This window comes from Elephantulus edwardii, unplaced genomic scaffold, assembly GCF_000299155.1.
Source record: "Elephantulus edwardii isolate Elephantulus edwardi_28Jun2011 unplaced genomic scaffold, EleEdw1.0 scaffold00066, whole genome shotgun sequence".
NCBI classification, from domain to species: domain Eukaryota; kingdom Metazoa; phylum Chordata; class Mammalia; order Macroscelidea; family Macroscelididae; genus Elephantulus; species Elephantulus edwardii.
The window spans coordinates 2,803,571-2,828,573 of NW_006399816.1; the positions used below are offsets into that span (position 1 = coordinate 2,803,571).

At 36.6% G+C, this 25,003-nt stretch overlaps 1 protein-coding gene across 1 annotated transcript in view; it reads left to right on the forward strand.

The window, feature by feature from the left end:
- IREB2 (iron-responsive element binding protein 2) overlaps positions 1-25,003 on the forward strand; it is a 63,623-nt gene that overhangs the window by 29,238 nt on the left and 9,382 nt on the right. The window contains exons 4-17 of the mRNA XM_006888267.1: positions 2,322-2,459; positions 3,627-3,845; positions 4,228-4,297; positions 4,789-4,972; positions 9,392-9,531; positions 11,954-12,125; positions 14,750-14,850; positions 17,052-17,168; positions 17,831-17,990; positions 20,132-20,267; positions 21,099-21,183; positions 21,655-21,811; positions 22,099-22,223; positions 24,821-24,925. Coding sequence (XP_006888329.1) covers positions 2,322-2,459; positions 3,627-3,845; positions 4,228-4,297; positions 4,789-4,972; positions 9,392-9,531; positions 11,954-12,125; positions 14,750-14,850; positions 17,052-17,168; positions 17,831-17,990; positions 20,132-20,267; positions 21,099-21,183; positions 21,655-21,811; positions 22,099-22,223; positions 24,821-24,925 — 1,909 coding nt within the window. The remainder of the gene's footprint in view (positions 1-2,321; positions 2,460-3,626; positions 3,846-4,227; positions 4,298-4,788; positions 4,973-9,391; positions 9,532-11,953; positions 12,126-14,749; positions 14,851-17,051; positions 17,169-17,830; positions 17,991-20,131; positions 20,268-21,098; positions 21,184-21,654; positions 21,812-22,098; positions 22,224-24,820; positions 24,926-25,003) is intronic.

The window sequence follows — 25,003 nt, forward strand, 5'->3', positions numbered from 1 at the left end:
AGTATTTGTCCTTTTCCTCTTAGTATAATGTCATCTAGATGCGCCCATACTATCCGTTTGGTGAATTCTGTATTTTCATTGTTATCTAGTACTCCCATTGTATGAATTTGCCATGGTTTCTTTATCTCGTCATTTGTTTGATGGACACTTGGGCTGTTTTCTACCATTTTCTATTGTCTAATGTTTCAAGGAACATGAGAAAAATAGACATTCTGTTTCCAAATCATTTATTATCAAATTGCTTTTGCTTAGCTGCCAACTTATCTCCATGAAACAAATAGTATTCTCAAACTCAACATATGCAGAAATTTGATTCCCCACCTCTACCACATCTGGCCTTTCTAAATTGTCTCCATCATGGTAAATAGCTCCATTATTTTCCTGTTTGTTGAAGCCAGCAATCTAAGCATCATCCTTGATTCCTATCTTTTGCTTCAAATTGTATAGCTTATCCACAAATTTTGCTTGGTTGTAGTTTGTAAATTTGGCTATGAATCCCAATACTAATTAACCATCTTCTGTCACCTTGCTTCTAACTACCTTTTTTCTCTTCTCTGAATTATAGTTGCATTAATCTTTTAACTGATAGTACCACTTCTACATTTTGTGATTTATAGTCTATTGTCTGTGCAACAGTTAGGACAATTTGGTAAAACTGTTAACTAGATCATATCATTCCACTCCTTTCATCACACTTAAAATCTAAACTCTACCATATGCTAAAAAAGACTCTGCACGATCAGAAAGTCAATTTGCTTCAGAGTAGGAATGATTTCTTCTTTGAACTTGTATACATTTGTCTAAAGAGAAGAAAACAGGCCATAGAGACACAGGACGGTGAGTGTCTCTGAAAGGGCCAGAGGGGTAGAGAATAACACAGCTCCTCACCACCCCAGAGTGAGTAGAAGGAAGATAAAGAGCCCATAGCCCAGCCCCATGGTACCTCTAGAGTCACAGTAGCCATAAGAGTTTGTTTCTTCATTGCTGACTCAGAGACTCACAGTTCTGGTACTGAGAATGGCCTTTATTAGGGAAGTGAGTAGGGGAGGCAAAGAATATCTCAAAATACCCAAGTCGAGGCTTTAGTCTGACAGTTCCAAGGCACAATCCTCAATAAGTCCAGGCTCCAGTTTCAGTTCATCCGTCAAGTCCAAGTCATCCAGCAAGGTTTGTATCAGAGCAGTTAACAAGTCAGCTTTTTCTTTGAACATCCAGCAAGAACAGCCAAACCCTTAACTGTGGCCAGCCCAAATGCTAGAAGCCTCAGGTCACACCTTCCCACTGTGTGTCCACAGCAGTGCCACAGTCTCCACCATTAGGAGATGCTCTCACCAGGGTCTTGCCTCTTGTTTGCCTCAAGGCTTGCTACAGTGTGGGAAGCACTCTTTTGCTTATCCTCGCCCCACAGCTGTTGATGATTTGCAAGACCATGTGCCTGTAGTTAAGGTAACTGGAGACCAGAAGTGGCTGGCTACCTGAAATGGCTTTAAAAAAAGCCACCAACTTTTGGGCTAACACCACACATTGAAGGCCTTTGGTAAATGGCTTGCTTTGTATTTGGATGGAAAATGGCAGGCACTATTGTGGATAGCTTTGAGAATTCCAAGAAGGCTCCAAGTGAGAAGAGACTGTTGTTGTTTGCCAATAATTATTAAGTATGATTATAGAGACCCTGTGAACAACAGGTTTGAACCTTGTCCTATGCTATGCCATCTTCATCATCTCTTGACATACACAAAGCCCATTGCAGCCATCACTTTGTCATTCTCCTTCATTGAGAATCTTCCTCTCCTGCTTATCCTCCACTTTCCCAAGCATGATGTCCCTTTCCAAGGAACATGCCCAAAGTATGTGAGATTAAGTTTCACTATCCTTGTCCCCAAGGAGCATTCCAACCACACTTTGTCCAAGACATAGCTCTTTGTTCTTTTGGCATTCCATGGGATATTCAGTACTCTTCTCCTACACCACAATTCAGAGGCCTTGATTCTTCTGTCATCCTATTCACTGACCTGGTGGTAACAAGACAAGAAAAGATTCCAGAGACTGTTCTCTTGAAGTCCTAGTCCTCTTATTCCTTGGTTAATCATGTCTTATGTTATTTTTTGCCTGTCTTTCCCCTTATAACTCTAGTTCTCAGATAATGTTTCATATTCTCATTATATTAGATGTATCTGATATTGACTAGTATATTACCAAATGAATGGAAACTAAAAATGGAATACTTTTAAATATAAAAGCAAATAAATACTTGTTAATCATTTCTTAGTATATATAAAACAATAGTTGAAACTGTAATTGAATCATTCTTTATTTTGTAGTGGAATACCAGCGATGGTGGATTTTGCTGCTATGAGGGAGGCAGTGAAAACCCTTGGAGGAGATCCTAACAAAGTCCATCCTGCCTGTCCGACAGATCTCACAGTTGACCATTCTTTACAAATTGACTTCAGTAAATGGTACTTCTTTGCGGATACTTCTAAAAACAGTTACGCAAGTTAAGTGGTAGCTGTATAGTTATATGGAAGTATATAGTTTAAAGGGAAAGAAGATCATTTTTGCAAGTGTTACATACCCTGTATTTAATAAAAGAAAAATTGATAAAATGTTTATGAATTGAAGAAATTTTTTATAATTAGTCTGAATTAGGAACTCTGGTGGTATAGTCCATATTTTGTTGTGCTGACAACCACAGGGCCAAGGGTCTCGAAAGTTTGAATCCACTAACAACTCTGCAAGAGAAGAACAGCCAGTCTCATTTTTTCCACTCTGCTTACCTTCCAAAGAGAATGATTCAGCTGTCAATGTCTTTAATTTATTGATGATTGAAAACATAGAACCCACTAGAGCATTATTTCCCTTCCACTGAAATAAGTTTCTCATATTTTTAAGACCTCTTTTTTTTTTTCTTACCCAAACTGGAGAAGATAGTTTCCGTTGTCATGTGCCAGCTCTCTTGCACATTCATATTCAGTCCCCTGTCTCTCTCATTGCTATCAGTTTGGAACTGGCCCATAGCTGACCCTCCAGAGAGTTTTCAGAAGCTATACATTTCACACGAGGAGATAGTCTAGCTTTGTCCTGCAGAGAAACTGGTGAATTTAAACTGCCCACCTTGGCAGCACAACTCCTTATCCACTAGGCCACCAGAGATTGTAATTTATTACAAATTAGAGTTTTATTTGTTTTTGGGTTTTTTCCAAATTTACCAAGTTTAATGGGATTTCACTTGTCAATACAATATTGAGTAAGGAATGCACCAGTGGATAAAGATGGGGAATTTCCTTGCTTCAAATGAGAGATTTTGTCTCTAGATTAAAGCTGTGGGTGTTAACTTTTTAAAAATTGTTAGATGGAGGGAATCTATTTCAGTGCTTGACAAAAATTATTTAAGTTATTACTAACATATATGAAACTATGTTATTGAGTAAAATCTGTTCATCTCTATAATTAGAAGTTACCTAGTATTTTTAATCAGGTTTGCTTTTGACACTCAAAATTGAATTATTTATTAGCCTTTTCACATGAAGTCAGTTACTTCCACGTAACTTTGCTAGTGTGTGTTTTCTGAAAAGCTAAAATTTGTCATTTTTAAATGTTTTTTGTTTCCTTCTTTGAAATGATAGTGCAATACAAAATGCTCCAAATCCTGGAGGCGGTGACCTGCAGAAGGCAGGAAAGCTCTCTCCACTTAAAGTGCAGCCGAAGAAGCTTCCCTGCAGAGGCCAGACCACATGCCGAGGATCGTGTGATTCTGGAGAACTGGGCCGAAACTCAGGGAAATTTTCCTCACAGATTGAGAACACACCCATCCTGTGTCCTTTTCATTTGCAACCAGTGCCTGAGTATGAAATTGTTTTTGTTAGTATTTATTAACTAGGGTGCATTTAGTTAAAGAAATCACATTTAGTTCCCTTCTTTTTTCCTCTTTTCCTGTTCCATCACTGCCTTCATGTTTTTTCTGCTGTGTTGGATAGTATATGTATTCTCTATTGTTCTTAAAAAAATATAGTCTCTTTTCAGTAGTTTAACTGCCTCCAAAACCCCACTGGAGGTTCAGCTGTGGGTCGGTTCCAACTTGACAGTATTTAAGATATGTCCACAGACTTCTGCTCTTGCAAGGATTTTTATTTTTTTGCATGTTTATATGTACATACATAAAAAAAGACTTAGATAGAAGCTGAGTTTTTCCTGTAATAATTTAATCACAACTCTTTTTCCTTTTAGACCTGATACAGTGTTAAAAAATCAAGAAGTAGAATTTGGCAGAAATCGAGAGAGGCTTCAATTTTTCAAGGTATAAATATAATTTTGGGGGAAGTTTTGTGTAGAGACTTATTTAAAATATTAATAGGTATAATTTGTATATCTTTTGCCCAGTCACTTTTAAGAATTTTATAGCAATAGAGCACTTTTGTTTTCCTATATAAAATCTTAGTGGAAATACCAGTGTTTATAATAGTAAAGAAGACCAGAATGGCACTAGTTTACATGCGCACATGAGCTTAGGGAACCTTGAACTTTGAGCCCTTTCTTCTTCTCATCCCTTGGAGCACATTTGAGCCATTTTTTACTTGAAGTGTTTGAACATTTTTCTTAAGCAAAATTCATTTTTATTTTCGTGATCTTTGAAATGAATAAATTTATTCTTAGTATCTGCACTTTAAACTTGTCATTGATCATATTTAACATTGACAGAAACATTTTTAGTGTCAGTATTTATATCTTAGAAGTATAATCCATGTAATGTTCTAAACTTTGTATTTCTTAAATCTAAACCAAATATAGTGGAGCTCAAGAGTTTTTAAGAATGTGGCTGTAATCCCACCTGAAACTGGAATGGCACATCAAGTAAACCTAGAATATTTGTCAAGAGTGGTTTTTGAAGACAAAGACTTCCTCTTTCCAGACAGTGTCATTGGCACAGATTCACATATAACCATGGTCAATGGTTTGGGGATTCTGGGATGGGGTAAGTAAATGATTATACTTAATTTGGGGCTGGAATGTGAGAATACATTAGAGGATATAAATAGTAGATCCTTATAGCCTTTTTTTTGAGACTCTTCTCATTTATGATAATGGATGGTAGGGAATGAAAAATCCTTCAGTCTTTATAAACCATGTAATAAAAGAAAAGATATATGAAAAATACTTGCCTAGTGTCAACTGTAATTTTGGGGCTGGTAATGATAATGTCCAGCTTCGTGTTAAAAAGTATGAAAGGTGAAGTTTCGTCGTCTTTGCATCCAAGGAGCACTCTGGCTGCACTTTTCCGAAGACATACTTCTTTGTTCTTTTGGCAGTCCAGAAGAGTCAGTATTCTTCTCCAACACCACAACTCAAAAGGCATCAATTCATCTTCTGTCATCCTTACTCATTGCCAGCCTTCTGATGCATAGCAGGTGATAGAAAAGACCATGGTCTGAATCAGCGCACTTTAGTCTTCAAACTGATGTCATTGTTCCTCACCATTCTGGAGAGTCTTTGATGGCAGACTTGGCCAATACCATACGCCCACTGATTGCATTGGATATGATGATGTGATGATAATGATTATGATAAATGGAAAAAGGATTGATGCTGTCAATGATTTCATCTTGCTTGGATCAATAATCAGCACACTTGGTACCAGCAGACAGGAACTCAGGAGATGTATTATATTGGACAAGTGTGCTCTCAGAGACCTCTCCAGAATGCTGAAAAGCCATGATGTCAGTTTGAAAACTAAGGAGTGCCTCATTTAGACAATGGCCTTTTCAGTCACTTGTGATGTATCTAAAAGCTGGACAATGAATAAGGATGACAGAAGAATTGATACCTTTGAGTTGTGGTGCTAGAGAAGAGTACTGAATATCCCATGGACTGCCAGAAAAACCCCAAACAATTATGCCTTAGAAAAAGTATAGCCAGAGTGCTTCTTGTTAGCAAAGATGGTGAAGCTTCATCTTTGATACTTTGTACATTGTAGTTAAGCAAGGCTATTCCATGGAAAGGGGCTTCCTGCATGGAAAGATGGAAGGTCAGCAAAAGAGAGGAAGACCCCCAATGAGATGGATTGACACTGTGACTTCAGCCATGGGCTCTGGTGTGTTAGAGATGATGAGGATGGCACAGGATTAGGTCAGCTGTTCATAGAGTCACTATGAGTTGTACTTGACTTGACAGGGCCTGACAACAACAATGTCTGTGATGGTGTGGTTATTCATTTCTTTTTTTAAAAAAATACTATTCATATTAATTTTAATGAAAATTTACAGACTTTGTTGCCCTTTTCTCCCTGCCCACCCCTCCATCCCCCCAGTTCTCTCTTCTCTTTGAAAAGTAAAAGAAAAATTCTTTCATTGTTATACAATCCCTCCCCCCAAGTCCATTCCACTATGCAGCCTTCACTCTGGACTCCTGTCATGACAATAATACCTAATCATATATCCCTTTTAAACAGTTCTCTCTCTCATCTGTTTTAATGCAGTATGCATAATTTATCCCATCTTTCTCAGTCTCCCCCAAACCCCAATGTCGGTCCCGTTTTACAACAGTGGCACTGTGCAGTATTTATCCTTTTGTGACTTGAGATATTTCACTCAGCATAATGTCCTCAAGGGTCATCTATTTTGAATATTTCATGAGTTCCTTGTTTTTCATTGCAGCATAGTATTCCATTGTGTGACTATACCAGAGCTTCTCTAGCCATTCGTTTGTTGATGGGCATTTAGATTGTTTCCTACTCTTTGTTATTGTGAACAAAGCCACAGTAAACATGGGCGTGTGTATATCTGCTTGTTGGCGGTTATGGTCTTTTCAGGGTATATTCCCAGTAGTGGAATTGCTAGGTCAAATGGTATTTCTGTATGCAACTTTTTTGAGAAAGCTCCATACTGCCTTCTATAGTGGTTGAACCATTTTACACTCCCACCAACAGTGAATACGGGTTCCAGTTTCCCCACAACCTCGCCAGCATTTGTTGTTTGTTTTTCTGTTAAATTTTTCTATTCTTATTCGGGTGAGGTGATACCTCATAGGACTCTCCTGGTTTGCTTTATGTTTTAGTGCCTTATGTAGGACATAATCAGTAAGTGTTTATTATTAAAAGGGAACTCTGGAAGTCTAGGCGTGCAATTCAGATCCACCACACGCTCTGCTGGAGAAGGAGGGGCAATCTCCTCCTGTGCTAGTCAGATCCAATTTGACAGTACATAACAAGAAAGGGGGAAAAACTTATTTATTGTTGTGTACCATTACATAGACACATGGTGTTATATATTGTTAATTCAGAACCACCTCATAGCTAACCCTCTAGCAGGTTTTCAGAGACTATAAATTGCACAGAAGACTATACATCTTTCTCCCTTGGAGCAGCTGCTAGATTCAAACTACCTGCTTTTAGGTTGGCAGCACAGTTCCTTATACTGTGCCACCAGTTGATTATACTCTGCTCAGCATTTCGTAAGCTCAAGGAACTGAAGGACAAATTCATACCTCTAGTTGCTATAATCAAGAATGCTTTAGGCAGAGTATTAAATGGTCTAGGACGTATCAAAAGAACATACTGAGTCATTGTATCGAAAGGAATTAGCAGACACAAAAGAATTTAATGAAACAACATATGAGCAAGAGCCTATGGTGATGAAGGAAGAAGTTCAAGCTGCTTTGAAATAAATAGCAAAAAATAAGGCCCCAGGAACAGATGGTATACGAATTGATATTTTAACTAACAGATGCTGCCCTGGATGTGCTCACCAAGTTATGTCAAGAAATCTGGAGAACAGCCACTTGGCCAGCTGACTGGAAGAGAACTATATTTGTTCCCATTCCAAAGAAAGTGTGGAAACTGTAGAACAATATAGTTGATTTCACATGCAAGCAAGATTCTGCTGAAGATTATGCAAAAACGACTGCAACCGCATATCAGCAGAGAACTGCCAGAAGTCCAGGCTGTGTTTAGAAGGGGTCGTGGTACTAAGGATATTGTAGCTAAAGTTAGATAGATCTTGGCTGAAAGCAGGGACTACCAGAGGAATATCTATCTGTGCTTCATTGATTATGCAAAGCCATTTGACTTTGTGGACCATGGGAATCCCAGAACACTTGATTGTGCTAGTGCGAAACTTACGCTTGAACCAAGAGGCAGTCGTCAGAACAGAGCAAGGAAACACTGCATGGTTCAAAATTGGGAAGGGCGTATGCTAGGGATATGTCCTATCTCCATACCTTTTCAACCTGTATGCAGAACAGATCATCCGAGAGGCTGGGCTCTATGAGGAGAAATGTGGTATCAGGATTAGTGAAAGATCTATCAACAATCTGCATTATGCAGATGAGACAAACCTGCTTGCTGAAACTGAGGACCTGAAGTGCTTGCTGCTGAGGGTCAGGGACTGCAGCCTTCAATATGGATTGAGGCTTAGTGTCAAGAAGACAAAGATTCTCACCACTGGACCAATTGGCAGCATCAGGATAGATGGTGAAGAGATTGAGATTGTTTACAGCTTTAGTCTGCTTGGCTCCACGATCAACACTCTTGGCACCAGCAGCCGGGAAATAAGATGTATTGCGATGGGAAAGTCTGCTGTTAGGGACCTCTCTAAAGTGCTCAGGAGCAATTATGTGTCTCTGGAGACTAAGGTGCATCTGGTACAGTGCATGGTCTTTGTAATCACTTGTTATGTGTCAGAGAGCTGGACAATGACCAGGGAGGATAGAAGGAGAATTGAAGGTTTTGAGCTTTGGTGTTGGAGAAGAGTGCTGAGAGTGCCATGGACTGCTAAGAAAACAAACAGATTCATCCTGGAGAGGGTTAAACTGGGCTGCTCCTTGGAGGCAAGGATTCTGAGATACTTTGGTCATGTTGTAAGGAGGGAACGGTCCTTGGAGAGGGCCATCATGCTTGGGAGGGTGGAAGGACAGCGCAGGAGAGGAAGGCCCTCTGGGAGATGGTTTGATTCGGTGACTAGGGCAATCAGGATGAGTGTGTTGGAGACAGTGAAATTGGCACAGGACAGAGCAGAGCTTAGAGCTCTTGTACATAGGGTCTCTATGAGTCACAAGCGACTCGACGGCACATAACAACAACAACTATAAAGCAGAGTAGAACAGCTCTAAAGGGTTTCCTAGGCTATAATCTATAGATTTCCAAATCTTTTCTCCCACAGAGCAGCAGGTGCAGTGTTTGTACCCTTGAGTTTAATATAAAGTTAAAAACCCATTTTTACGATTCCTGAGTGGAGAAGTGAGAAAACTTGGTTTCAGTATCCACATAATAATATCAGTGTAGTGACTTTGTGTAAATTACTGTTTAGGACAAGCTCATGCAACTCCTAGAAATTGAGAATTAACAAAGATGAATTGTCTTTAAATATACTGTACTAATGGATTTGTCTTCTTATTCTAGGGGTTGGTGGCATTGAAACAGAAGCAGTTATGCTGGGTCTGCCGGTTTCTCTTACTTTACCAGAGGTGGTTGGATGTGAGATAACTGGGTCATCAAATCCCTTTGTTACATCCATAGATGTTGTTCTTGGTATTACAAAGGTAAGTTAAAGTTGTAGTTAACTATATGATATTGTAGACACTATTTTTATTTAAGTTCGATGCCCCACAAGAGTAGAATTTTAGTTCTTACTACATCCTCAGAGCCCAACAGTACATATACTTGACATATATTAACTAGTTTACTTCTCGATACAGGCTTATGACATAGCTACTGGTATATCTTCATTTTAATTCTGAAATAATTGAGACACTGAAAGGTGGACGATTTAACCAAAGGTCATAAGGCTGAATAGTTGTAGAACTCCCAAGACAGGTTCTTGTGTTCATGCTTTTAACCATAATACCTTATTATGTCAATAAATGCTTTGCTGGTTCCATGAATAAAGTCTATCCTATTTACCAAAAGTTTAAATATACTCATCCTAATATTTAGTTGAGTCATTTGTCATTTAGAAACCATTATTGCGTTAGATAATGCTTTCAAAAAATAAAATGAGAAAATTTGACCTCAAATTTTGGTACTGGCTATTTTAACATTTCTTTAAAGTACTACAACTATTTCATACTTTCAGGTCATATATTCATGGATTTCTTTATAAATAGTAGTTAGTAGCTGTTGATCTTAAATTTCTGATTCTCATTAACTTAATTGTAATGATTTCAGTACTATTTTTTTCTTAAATGAAAAACCTGGGAAATGTTCCACATTGAATCCCAATTTGAGTCCCCGAATCTCCACATTTTTTTGCTGGAGGTTGGCTGAATACACTGTAGGGTAATAAAATGGTAGGAATAGCTTTACTAGCAGTCAGTATTGATCCTTTCTTCCTTAATAGGAAAAAAATTTGACAGAGAAGTGATTGATGTAGTACATAGTACCAAAAGATAAAGAAGTTAAATTAAGAAGTGCAAAGTATTCCTAAAGGAAAAACATCCCATTATGTTTTTAGAGCAGTCAGTTCTTTGACATCCTAAGAATTAATGCTGCTTTTTAACATTCCTTTGGCTGTGATTTTCCCTTAAGAATTTTGTCATCTATGTTTTTGGCATTTTGACTTACTGATTAAAATATTTAATCTGTTCTTTGTTTATTCTTTTTTCCCCCCTTTATTTTAAGGTCCTATTTTTGTGATTTTTTTTTAAATTCCTTTGTTAGTGCTAAGAATATACATAGCAAACATACGTGTTTTCAGCAGTTTAAACATGTACAATTCCATGACATTCAGTACAGTCTTCAGTTTATGCCACCATTCTCACTCTCCCGGTAAAAAAGTATCCTGAGAGCTCCAGACCTCCAAAGTTCCAGTGTCATCTTTCTAGTTGTTGTTGTCATCAGTTGATCTCATGTAGATAGAGGTCTTGAAAGACCACAGTGCTCAAGGCAGACATTATTAATTAAGCTAAAAATTAAATATCATTTGGTTTTAAGAAAACTTCTTTCACTGCAATCCCAAAGGCACGCAATTAGAATCCACCAAATGCTATGCTGGAGAAGGGGCAATCTTCTTTGCCATTCAGAACGGATTCTGTACATAGCAAGGGGGGGGGGGGACTTCAGGGGATATTTTTGGTTTAAGAACAGACAGTTCACGACTTTTATAGGATTATTGTGTAAGATTGATTATGAATTATTTTCCAGGACACTTGCTGCAATATCTCATTTGGTGAGAGCAGCACTTGGTTTTATAATCTCATCTCCATTTCTCTCCTCAAAAATATTGCTATAGTTACTAAGAAATAAGTTTGCTTTAGGCTTGAGTTTGTACATCTGTAAAAAAACAATTTGGGTTATGTGATTCCTACCTAGAAACTGTCAGTAACGGAGTTTAATATCATTCAGAGATGATTGGCCATTCTTAATTACCTCCATAGCTTTCTTTCTATACCAGTCTGGGGCTATTGCACAATTTCGAAAAGGTGGGTAGTTACTTGTTAGGAGGTAGTAACTAAGAAAAGTTATTTTAGAAGGAATCAAGTTTAAAACCACATATTAATGCTACCACAGTTAAATTTATTATTTATAATTAATGATACTGCATACAAGTACTCAAGAGTTTGAAATGTAAAGAATTTTTATAACCAAAATACAGTTTTTATTTATTTAATACCATATTGTCACAGTATATTAGTATTAACTGAAATGCCTTCAGTAGTGGAAGCACTGTTTTGTGAATTACGAGGAAAAAGAATTGCCAGCTAAATTGATATGTAGATTCTATTGTTTACTCCTATTTCAGACATGTTAAAATGTGAACCTTAGCCATCTTGATTTTTTTTTTTTTTTGCCTTGGTTAACATTGAAATTTGAACATTTTCTTTTACTGTCTTAAAATATCCACAAAACCCAGATAAGCTGATTTTTCATAAAAGCGGTAAAGGATCTCTTTTCCTTTTCCAGGAAATGCTTGCCAGTTTTATCATTGCTCATTTTGTATGTGTTTCTCTTTATCCCTGTTTCCAGCACCTCAGGCAAGCAGGAGTGGCTGGGAAGTTTGTTGAGTTCTTTGGAAGTGGAATTTCACAATTATCTATAGTTGATCGAACTACAATAGCAAACATGTGTCCAGAATATGGTGCTATCCTAAGCTTTTTCCCTGTTGACAATGTGACATTAAAACACTTAGAACATACAGGTAAGAAGCTCTAAGATCATTTAAAGTGATATATTGTCAATGTTTCTATTATTACGTGTTATTAAATTTTCATGAAACTCTTATTTTGAAGTAATGGCTCTCAGACTGCCTTCAATGTCTCTGTAGTGTTGTGTCATCAAGGTTTGATCTCTGACCCATTCATAGCTATTGAAAGCAATAATGCAAAAACTACTGATATTTACCCCACTCTTTTTCCTTAATGGATATCTTCACTTAGCTTAGGGTTCTGAGGCTGCAATTTAAAGCAAATCAATCCTGAACTTATTCACAGCTGTCCTCTCCTATACCCAGGAGTAGACATCAGACGTGTGCTTTATCTTAAAGACCCAACAATCACATGCTTTTGTGAAAAGAACCATAGAGCTGTTGTTATAATTCCATTAAGTCAACTACAATTCTCAGTGACCCTCTGAACAACGGATAGAAATCTTGCCCTATCCTATGGTCCTTACCATCTCTGGCATGCTTGATCTCACTAATATAATCCTATGTCAGTGGATTTTGTTGAGAATCTTCCTCTCTCTCTGACCTTTACCATCATGGTTTTTCCCCAAGGACTGGCCTTTTCTGACTACACAACCAAGTATATGAGATAGAGTTTCATCATCTTTGCAACTTGGTTGTATTTCCTCCAAGACAGATTTGTTTGTTGTTTTGACAGTCCATGAGATAGTCTTCTTTGCAACACCATAAAGCTCCAGATTCCAAATCTTTTCATAGGTTGAATATTGGAAACATTCACCATGTTGTTTAAAATAGGATATACCTGAAAATACAATGTTAATATTTCATGAGACTGTAATTTACAAAAGAATACTTCATTTAATCCATGTTGAGTTTTTAGCAGATTGTTAGAAGTTAATGAATTAATAAATGACAAATACATGACTTGGGAACTTGAAGGGAAAAGCTTTTTGTTGTCTGGATTTTGGTTTGTTGAACATCCAAGAGACAAATGATTATAAATATGCATTCCTTAAATTAAATCTAAGTTAATGTTTTAGCAATTTGTTGCTTTGTTAACACATGATCTAAACTAGTTTTAAGCTAGTTTTAACATTGATTACCTCATGGCTTCTGTGGGTCAGTAATTCAGATAGAACACCTAGTAGGAACTGTTTATCTCTGCCTCCTTATGTCAGTACCATCAGCCCCAAAACTTGAAAGCTAGGGCCTGGAATTAAGGCTTACTCACACATATCACTGACGTCGTCGTTGTTGTTGTTGTTGTTGTTGTTAAGTGCTGTCGAGTCTCAGGCGACTCATAGTGACCCTATGAAGGAGAGTCCTTGACGCTTGGGTGCCTTTCATTCTCTCTCCAGGTTCATAGGGTTTCCAGAGTCAAGCTTTTATGGAAGTGGATACCACTCCTCCCTCCAAGGGGGGTTGCCATTAGACATTATAATTAATAATATTAATCAATGATAATTAATGTTATAAAATGTTTATGTATGATCTGTGAAACTGTAATTACAATGTTATAAAACAAAATGTATTATGAATGAAAAAGTCATATAATCTACAAACTCTGATTCAAAATAAATAACTGAAAGAAAAGACAAGACTGTACTTACTGACATTTAGCTAGAGCTTATTATCAACTGGGTGTTCACATGGGGCTTTCAGCCATAGCACCATTATAGGATCTGTCCATGTATGCTGGACTTTTCTTACAGCGTGATGGCTTTTCAAAGGGTAAGCATACTGAAAAAGTGCGAGGTAAAAATTACATTGCTTTTTATGATTTAACTTCATAGTTTACACAGCATCATTCTTTTTCTTAATTTTTTTTTATTGTGATTTAACAAAAGTTTCCATACAGCATAGTTGGATTTTCATTCATTCATTGTTGCTGCACAGTGTCATTCTAATATATTTGCTTGATCAAGACAGTTACAAATATCTACTCAGATCCAAGAGGAATAACGTAAATTTCACATCTTGGTGGAATTCTAAGAACATGTGAGATGGAATATATATGTGAATACTGGCTCAGGATAGGGTAGGCTTCAGAGCTGTTATATACAGGGTCACTATGAGTTGGCAGGCCACTTGACAACACAACAACATACAGGAAAATACAGTCTGCCACATTTGTTTATTCTTACATTTATAAATCTTTGATTTCATTTTTTATTATAAAAAATTAATTGCTTGGATTTAGGTTCACTTTCACTATTTTCATACAGCGATTTTTTTGGTGAGTTTTATTGAACTGGCTCATGATATCAGTGATCAAATAATTATTAAAGGGAGGAATTTTCAGGAAAGTTAATACTGTATTTGAGGAAAATACAAAGTACTTATTTATAAAGTCGAGGGTCAACAACAAAGAAGAAAGCTTTCAAAGAAATAGGTTGACACAGTGACTGCAAAGATGGGCTTAAGCAGAGGGAGACATAGTGAGGCTGACACAGGATTGGACTGGGTTTGCTTCTGTGAATCAGAGCCAACACAACATTAACAGCAGTTTGTAAAGAAATATATTCTGAGTGCTTAACATGCAATTTTTGTGTCTTGGGCTTCTTTGAAATAATACCTCAAACTCTTAAGATTCCTAGTATTTTTACTGCCGTTTTTGGTTTTGTTAATTTTCATTTTAGGTTTTGACAAAGCCAAAATAAAGTCGATGGAAACATACCTTAAAGCTGTGAAATTGTTTCAGAATGACCAGAATTCTTCTGGAGAGCCTGAATACTCCCAGGTATTTGCAGAATATTCCATGTAGTAGTAGTTAAAATGGTACTTGACCTTCTTCAATTTTCTCCTGTATAGAGTATAGGAATAATATTTACCTCCTCCTTAAAAGGGGGTTAAATAGAAATGTATAGGGTAATTTTGTCACATAGTAACTTCCCAGTAAGTATTAGCTATTTTTATAATTACTTAACAAATGTTCATCGTGACCCAGTAATTTGGTTAATAGTAATTAATTTTAAACAGGCTTTTATTAAAGTATACTAAATGTCATACTTAACATTTAGTATTATATCCTAACAGAATACTTTTTTTCACTCTGTCTACATCTTATTTATGGTTATATATTTTACAAAATCTCTGCTGCTTTCAAAGCATTTTAGAATAATGTAGTATTAAGTTATTTTATAGATAAGAAAATGTTTATTCTCTTGGAAACCTCTTTAAATCGTGGAAATGTCTAAATAAAGATCTCAAGAGAAAGTCCTTAAATGCATAAGAAAGACTGGGACTGAATTAATACATCAAATGAAAGTATTAAAAAAAGCTATTGCCATAAACATAGCTATTAAGTAATTATGAAAGCTATAGAGAAGAAGTCAATTTGGATTGACTGTATTCCAAGTAAAACTCGGAAAGAAAAATGCTAGGAATATTAAATAGAAATGTAATGAAGAAGTGGGGTTTTAACAAAACAGAATATTTAACCAAGGAGTGTAAGTCTGGTCTATAAGAACCTGAATAACAAGATGCCTTAGAACCATACTAGAAGGACAAACCATTTCCTCTAGCCAGTTGCCTACAGCTCCCTCTAATGGCCTGATTTAGCATTTTATGAACTAACAAAGGAGAAAGCTCCATAATCACAGAGCAGACAAAAAGGGGTGAATTTAGAGCTTGACACTAGTAACTTGATAACTAACTAGCTGGTACAGACATCTGCTTAATCACTAGACATCTGTTAAGACAATCAATCTGGGTGGGAGGAACATGTTGGGACTCAGAACTATATTTATATATGGCGTGGGGGAGGTGCTGTATAGTTGATGTGGCAGTTTGTATTATGATCTGCTAAAGTTTTAGCAAATTTTGTTTACATTTCATAAGTTTAGATGAGATTGTTCTAAAATCTTATATAGGGGATATATTTCATCATTAAACAAATATAAATACCTTCTGTTTCCCAGAATACTTAATTATGTTCATGCAGAACCTATAGCTTGACCAAGAGGCTATTGTGGAGCAAAGCAAGGGAGCACTACGTAGTTTAAAATTAAAAGAGTGTGTCAAAGTTGTATCTCTTCTCCATACCCATTAAATCTATAAATCAAATTATTTGAGAAACTGGACTCTTTGAAGAAGAATATAGCATCAGGTTCAGACAGATTTTATAGTAACATACCTTATGCAGATGGCACACCCGGGAGAACTTGTAGCATTTGCTGCAGAGGATCAAAGAAAATACCCTTCGATTTGGATTCCATCTCAACATCAAGAAAACAAAAATTCTCATCATTGGACCCATAGGCAACATGATGATAGATGGAGAAAAGATTGAAATCGTCAACAACTTCCATCTTATTTTGGATCCACAGTTAGCACCCTTGGTACTCGCAGTCAAGAGATCAGGAGACGTATTACACTGTGCAAGTCTGCAGTCAGGAACGTCTCCAAAATACCAAGGAGCATTGATGTTAGTTTGAGTACTAAGATACACCTAATCTAGGCCTTGCTTTATTTTCAGTCACTTCCTGCATAAGAAAGCTGGACAGTGAATAAGGATGATAGAAGAATTGGTGCCTTTGAGCTGTAGTGTTGTAGAAAAGTACTGACTATCCCAGGGATTGCCAAAAGGACAAAGTGCAGACAGAATGCTCCTTGGAGGCAAAGATGATAAAGCTTCGTCTCACATACTTAGAGTTTGTTAGGACTATTTCTTGGAGAGGGGCATCATTCTTGGAAAGGTGGAGAGATGGCAAAGAGAAGACTCTCAACTTGGGTGGTTGATACAGTGACTGCTGCAATGGGCTTGAGTGTGTCAGAAATGGTAAGGATGCCCCAAGATAGGACAGGGTTCAGACCTTTATAGAGTTGCTCTGGTTCATACTCAACTAGACAGCTCCTAACAACAACTACTCTGTTTTGGAAAGGAATTTTGGAAAATGTAGTTGTAAATTCTGACTCCCTTTCCCCTTGCTCATTTCCTAGGTGATTCAGATTAATCTGAATTCTATAGTTGCATCTGTCAGTGGTCCAAAAAGACCTCAGGATAGAGTTGCTGTGACAAATATGAAAAGGGATTTCCACGCCTGCTTAAATGAAAAGGTATTGTACTTTTATTTGTCAAACTGTATTTTTACTAACATAGTAAAGAACCAGTGACGTGACTTATAATGTGACCTATAATAAGCTCTGTCCGCTGTTACGATTACTTCATTATGTGCCACACACTGTGAGCCCCCTCCTGCTTCCAATATGCAGGTCATAGTGGAGGATTAGAGTTTGATTATGGTTACTGAAATTTAAAAATGTTATAAAGCCAAAAATTTAGTTACTGTGTTTCTTAATCGGAAAAGCCTCATTTCGAGCCACATGTATTTATTACTCCTATACTGGCAGCACAGATCAGGATTATTATCATAAAAAGTTCTGCTGAACAACATTGGTCTTAGACTTAAGTGATTTCACCAGACTGAAAAGAAGACAAATAGGAACAAAATCAATAAAATGTAATTGGTAAGGAGTTTACTGCCAAACTTTTGGCAGGGTGAGTAGAGAACAACAAAGCCAAATGTCAAGTAAAAGCTTTGCTTATAAACACTAGACACTCATCCTAATTAATGTTAGAGATTTTCCGTCATAAATAGTCAGAACTTTGAATATATTTTTAAGTCTTCATATGTCAAGCAACTGCCAAATTATACCACCCAGTTTTTTCCTATATAGCTCAGATTATTTAATTTCTATATATGTGAATGTCAATATAGGTTGGATTCAAAGGCTTCCAAATTCCAGCTGAAAAACAAAATGACACCATCTCTCTTGCTTATGAAGGAAGTGAGTATAAGCTGTCTCACGGCTCTGTGGTCATAGCTGCCGTTATCAGTTGTACTAACAACTGCAATCCGTCCGTCATGCTTGCTGCAGGTATGTTGTGTTCATGACCATACATATTCTTTTGTTACATTAAAGCTGAACAGTGACTAGGGATGATAGAGAATTGATGCCTTTGAGCTGTGATGCTGGAGAAGAGTGTGGACAGGTTCGTCCTGGAAAGGGTGAAGCTAGGCTACTCCTTGGAGGCAGGGATTCTGAAGCTTCATCTGACATACCATGGGCATGTTGCAAGGAGGGACAAGTCCTTGGAGAGGGACATCATGTTTGGGAGAGTGGAAGGATAGCACAAGAGAGGAAGACCTTTGAGATGGATTGAATCAGTTAATGGGAGTAGGTGTGTCGGAGACAGTGATGTTGGCACAGTATAGAGCAGGGTTTAGGGCTCTTGTATGTAGTGTCCCTATGAATCACAAGCGACTCGACAGCACATAACAATAATATTCTATTTTTAGATTTATGTAAAAGTACCACTGTCAGGGAGCTTTGGTGGCCTAGTGACAAGAAGCTGCACTGCAGTCCTGAAGGTGTGCACTTCAAATCCACCTGACACTCCACTGGAGAAGGAGGGACAATCTCCTGTACCAGTTGGATCTGACTCAATGATACACACAAGAGAAAAAATAAATTACCACTGTCTACGTTTAATAAGGAAATGTTCTTGGATTTTATGTAGGTTTAATGAACCTAGAAAAGGTTTATGTTAATTTTTTAATTACATATAAAGTGAATTTTTTGTTTTCTGTTTGCTTATAGTAGTTAATCAGCAAGTGAGTTTTACAATAGTAGTGTGCTAGAATCCATTGGCACTCTAAACGAAACAAAAGATGATTGACGGGGATTTACAAAATCATTTGGATACATACAAAACCATGAATGACTAAAATTGTGTTACAGATCTCTAGTAGTACAATTAAGCTCTCAACTACCGAGGTACCTTTGGTTCCCTAGAAAACCCTGTGCATTGTTCTGATCTATGACATTGGGTTGCTCTAAGTGCATATAGACTCGCTGGCTCCTAACAACAACAGCACAGTAAATATTAAACTGTTGTTGTTAGACGCAGCTGAGTTGATTCTAACTCACAGAGACCCAATATTACAACAAAACACAATGTTTCTCAGTCCTACACCCTACACAGTCCTCATAGTCTCCTGTGCTGTGGCCACTGTCTGTCCATTTTACTGTAGTTTTCCTCTCTCATTGACCGTCTACCAACCGTTCTGTCCTCCTTTGGGAACAAGCTCCTCCTGATAAGATGCACCATGTATGTAGGATGAAATTACACGGTCTATCCTTAAAAGATGCTTTCTGGATACTGTTCTTCAAAAAACAGATTTATTTGTTCTTTTGACCATCTGTGGTATATTCAGTAGTCTTTGTCAACCATAATTCAGAAGAGCCCTGGGGTATAGCGCATTACATGTTGGGCTGCGTTAACCAAAAAGACTCTTTCCTCCCAGTATAAGATATACAGCCTTGGAAACCTGATGGAGAGTTGTCACCATGTGACACGGTGGGTGGAGTGTGTTAAACTGCTGTCAGTGTATGATGGTCGTAGCTCTTACTTGCCATTGAGTTGAAAATCTCATGTGTGCAGAGTAAAATGATTTTATAGGATTTTCAGAGAGGGAACTCATTAAGCCTGTCTTGTCAGACACGTCTGAATGAGTTCTAAACATTAAGCTGTTTATACCATGCAAGTCTTGCCCTCCTTTATTGTTACTGTGCTACTTTAGTAATGGTTCCATTCATTTTATGTAAGCCTGTGATATTTTATGTGATCCTGGTCTGTACCTTAATAATTTACAATGAGAAGGCTAGTATATTTACTGCCTTTTTATTCATTTTACATTAGTAGAATAAAATACACAGACTAATGGTTTTGGAGTTTGACTGTAACATGTAGTAGAGACCAGCCTGTTAAAAAACTTTCTCTTTAAGGGGAGCTCTGGTGGCCTAGTGGCAAGGAACTGCAACTACAATTCCAGAGGCGCACGGTTCAAATCCACCAGATGCTCTGCCGGGGAAGGAGGGACAATCTCCTCCTGTACCAGTCAGATCTGATTTGACGGTACACTCACACAAAAATAAAAAAAAAAAAACTTTCTCTTTAATTGAATGAAAGAAGGGAAGAGAAATTGCCATAATCATCATTGTATTTAACTCTGCAGGTCTTTTGGCTAAAAAGGCTGTTGAAGCTGGTCTGCATGTTAAACCTTACATCAGAACAAGCTTATCTCCAGGCAGTGGGATGGTTACACATTACCTCAGTTCAAGTGGAGTATTACCATATCTTAGTAAGCTCGGGTAAGTGACAGTTAATCACTTTATATGGAGCAGGTTATTGAAACAACTTTTAGTGGCTAAACTCACTATGTGCAATTTCTTTTACCACACAGTTTTTGAGGGCTTATCACTTAGAAACATTTATTGGACATGTGCACTGAGCAATGCATTTGTGTGTGATGGTTACAGTAAAGCAAAAGACGTGATCTCTGGTTTCAGTAGTTAGAAAGAAACAAGTAAAACCAAGTAACAGTGATAAAAACCAAATAGTAGTGAGATGGCACTGAGAAGTAGTATATAATTTCTCTGTTACATAAGATACCATAGGTTGGGTTGCATTTATTGACTGGCTTCTTCTTTTTTTTTGAGGCTCTGTACAGTATTGAGTCTAATACACTGGTTAAGCTGTCGCTGAGCTTTGAGATTGGAACATTCCTCATCACAAGTCTAATAAATGTTAGGTCTTTCTGCTTCTAGAAGAGAAATATTGCTGAAAATAATTTACAGGGTTATTTGGATGGAAATATAATACCAATAATATCTTGTTACATCCTTAGCAGCTAGTGTAAGGACGTTTTCTTGCGTAGAATGATGGGGGCTATCAAGGTTTATTTGACCAATTCTGACTAGAGACTCACACTCCTCAAAGGTTCTCATTCAGTACATATATGCCTAGCAGTCAGATGTGCTCAAAATGCCATGACCTGAGCATTTTGATGAACATTAGCAATCTTTTTTTCATTAATATTCTCTTAAGGAATCTTAACAGAAGTGAGAGAAATGAAAGAGTGCTTATCCTTTCTTTTCAATTGTGTGATGTGCTGTCCAATCTTTTTTTTTTTTTCAATACAGATTTGAAATAGTTGGCTATGGATGTTCAACGTGTGTGGGAAATACAGCACCCTTATCAGAAGCAGTTTTAAATGCAGTAAAACAGGTAAAATGTGTATTGAGGCATCTAAGTGAGTTTTCTTAGCTTCCTGATGCTTTGTTATTAAATTATAGAAAATATGTATTGATGCTTTTTTTTCTGTGATCTTTACACCTTTTAGAGAGAGTAATTTGTGAATTTGAAATTGGATTAGGTAATTTCTAGTTCCTTATAATAATTAATAAAATGTGTATTTTTTAATAATTTTATACTGGTTTACGTACGAAGTTCATAAAATTCGTATACATTCTTTTTCACACCAAGATTTGTATCTTTTAAAATGTGTAGAATTGACAGTTCAGTCCCTAGCAATAAATACTTTGGATTACCTTGCCTTTAGATCTGTAGTAGTTTTGTTTTTGTTTTTGGTTTGTTTTTTTTTTAAGATCTGTAGTATTTTAAGTTATTGTTAAGTGATTGTTTCAGTAAGTGCCATCTCTTGGATTGAATATGCTTGTATGCTTTGTGTCTTTTCAGGGTGATTTGGTTGCTTGTGGAGTTATATCTGGAAACAAAAATTTTGAAGGACGTCTTTGCGATTGTGTTCGTGCCAATTACCTTGCCTCTCCACCATTAGTGGTCGCTTATGCCATAGCAGGCACAGTGGATATAGATTTCCACACAGAACCTTTAGGTATTTTTCCTTCATATATGTTTATATGTGTCTGCACATGGGGTTTTTTGGGTTTTTTTTCTGAAAAGTTGTTTTGTAATCAATCCTAGATCACCCATTCTTTAAAGTACTTCAGGAAAACTTAGCATATTGTCATTCCATTCTGTGCTTATGTGGAGGATATAATGTGCTAGTAATTTATTCTTTCTTCTGCTTAAGCCTGAAGCACCTTGTTATTTTTTTAAAAGATGTGAGATATTTCATGTGGTAACTTTTTAAACTGAATATCATGTTAAAATCTTAATCAGGTACTGACCCTACTGGAAAGAATATTTACCTTCATGATATTTGGCCAAGTCAGGAAGAAGTCCATCAGGTAGAGGAAGAACATGTGACATTATCCATGTTTAAAGCATTAAAAGAGAAAATAGAGGTAAGACTCTTAATTGAATTATAGATAATTTAGTAAAGTTGTATTCCTTTAATTCATGCATCTTGATTTTGGAGTAGAATAAAAATACTGAATTCAAGAAAATATCATTTTGAATATACAGTTTTTCATGAATAGTCATTTTGTAACTAAAAGAATGGTTTACCAAGTGATGCTGATCTTTCTGCTGAAAAGGAAAAAAATGAGAATGGTTTATAGTATCAGAATTCTATTTTATCTACTTATTAGATACTGTTTTATCTACTTATTAGATACTATTAGATTCTATTTTGTATGATTCTATTTTATTTACTTATTAAAGTTCACTAACTTATTAGAAAAGTGAAATATCCCATAGAGGAGCACATTCCATAGACACATTTCTTATTTGTCATTCACATTCAGATGGTTCAGGATTAAAAAGAAATAGCACTAAAGTGTCACTCCCACCCATTTCCCTGTCATCTCCTGCACTTCATTTTATGCAGCCAATGAAATCAATTTCTCGTGCATATTGGAAGATGTTTTATAAACATACAAGCTTACTCTCTCACAAACACAGCCCTCTTTAAGAAAAGATGAAATGATAAAATATTTAATAAATAGTTATTGGGGACAAACACTGCATAATCCCACCATTATGAAGCAGGACTGACATAAGGGTTGAGAGGAGAATAGGAAAAGAGTGGATAGTGTTGGTTATCTATAGATAATGAGCACTGTATTGGAACAGATGAGCGAGAAAACTGTTTAAAAAGAATATATGATTAGACATTTTATTTAAGACAGTGGTCCAGAATAGGAGGTACATTGCGGGAGAGGGGAGGTTGGGAGGAAATTGTACAACAAAGTATGAATGAAAATCCAGCTTTTCTGTAAACTTTCGTTAACATCACAGTTAAAATAATAAAAATTTAAAAAAAAAAAAAAACAACTTGTTGAGCCCCTGCTATGGATTAAGTGGCATAGTGGTTAAACATTTACCTACTAACCACAAGGTCTGTTGTTTAAATCCCTAGCCCAGTAGAAAAAAAGAGGCAATCTGCTTCAACAAAGATTTACAGCCTTGGAAATGCTAAAGGGACTGTTTTGCTCTGTCCTGTTGAGTTTGTTTGGGGATCAATTCTATGGCAATGGGTGAGGGCTTTTTTTAAAAAAAAAAATCTATTATTATTATTACTACTACTAATAATAATTTCTGTGAACATCTACTGAGATTTTGGAATTCCATTCATTCATTGTTGCACTTTTCTCCCCACCCTGGGTGAGGCTTTTTTAGTATGTGTCAGGCACTATCCTAGGTAGATTAGTGAACAAAACAAAACTGTTAAGGGGAGGGGCTATGAACTGTAAACAGAATTGGTTAAAATATGCAAAATAATAAATAATAAATGCTATTCAGGGGAGGAGTAGACCAGGATAAGAAGAACCAGGAGTACATATTTTATGGCACAAATGGCAGTTTTATGTAGGTAGTTAAGGATAGACATCCCTGAAAGGATAAAATCAGATTTAAATTCGTTGTAGAACAAAAGAAGGTAATCACTCTTGGCCTTAGAAGGGCATCTCATCAAAATTAGTGGCTAGAGAGTCTGTTTTTCTCTCTTGTTCTACAACCCTCTACCCTTCCTACTAGTATCATGTCTCTCTCCAAGGATTATCCCCTATTTTGTATGTGTGTGTGTAATTTTTCTTTTATTTTAATAATTTTAATGAACATTTACAGAAATTTTGGATTTCCATTCATTCATTGCTGCATAGAGAGTCTCTTAAGCAGTTTTATCACAGTGATGAAAACTGATAAGCTTGTCTTTTCTTTACAAATATGATAGCCTGTCCAAGTACATTTATTTTTCTGAAGTGATAGGTAATTATGTCAGAGAATACGGAGGTCAATTGAGAATATAATATTTTACCTTAAGGGAAATGTGTAGTCATTAGAGGAAATAGTTTAAAAACAGAACCAATATACACGGTGATACAGGATAAAATTATGGGGGGGAAAAGCAGAAGTACTTCTTAAGTAAGACATTATTTCTACACTTTGATTGCGGCATTAGCATTCTTAATTATATATATTTTATTTAAATACTAAACTTATTACCATTGAGTTGGAACCACCTTCTAGCTGACCCTCCAGCAGGTGTAAATCACACAGGAGGAGATGGCCCATCTTTCTCCCTCAGCGCTGCTGCTGCATTCAAACGACCTGAGAGCCATGCCCTTTGAGTTAGCAGGGAAACTCCCTACAGACTCCACCCCCAGAGCTCCAGCACCAAAAAAATGAAAACCTGAAATTAAACCCTTCTTACTACCCTCCTAGCACATCTCTTGCTGAGAGTAAGAATTCTTCCTCATGGTAACAGTGTACTTCACAACATGCTGAGTCTATTATTTAGCAACATGTATCAATATTTGTAATGTTTTTTAATCATGTTTAGCCCTTATGCTCAGTTTTTTAAATTTTTTAAATTGTTAACCTAATGTGTTGAAAGTTGTAAGTCTCCCCCCACCTGAGCCTAGTTTTCTTATTCACTTGATTATTTTTTACAAGCCATTTTATCTTTCACTTGGTTCATCAATCAACTGCTTCTTCACAGAAGGGAAATAAGCGGTGGGATTCCTTAGAAGCACCGGATTCAGTGTTGTTTCCATGGGATTTAAAGTCCACTTATATTAGATGTCCTTCATTTTTTGATAAACTTGTAAGTACTGGCTTACTATTTCAGAGATTATTACAAACTTTAAAAAATAAACCTTATAAAGAAATGCCATGAATTTTT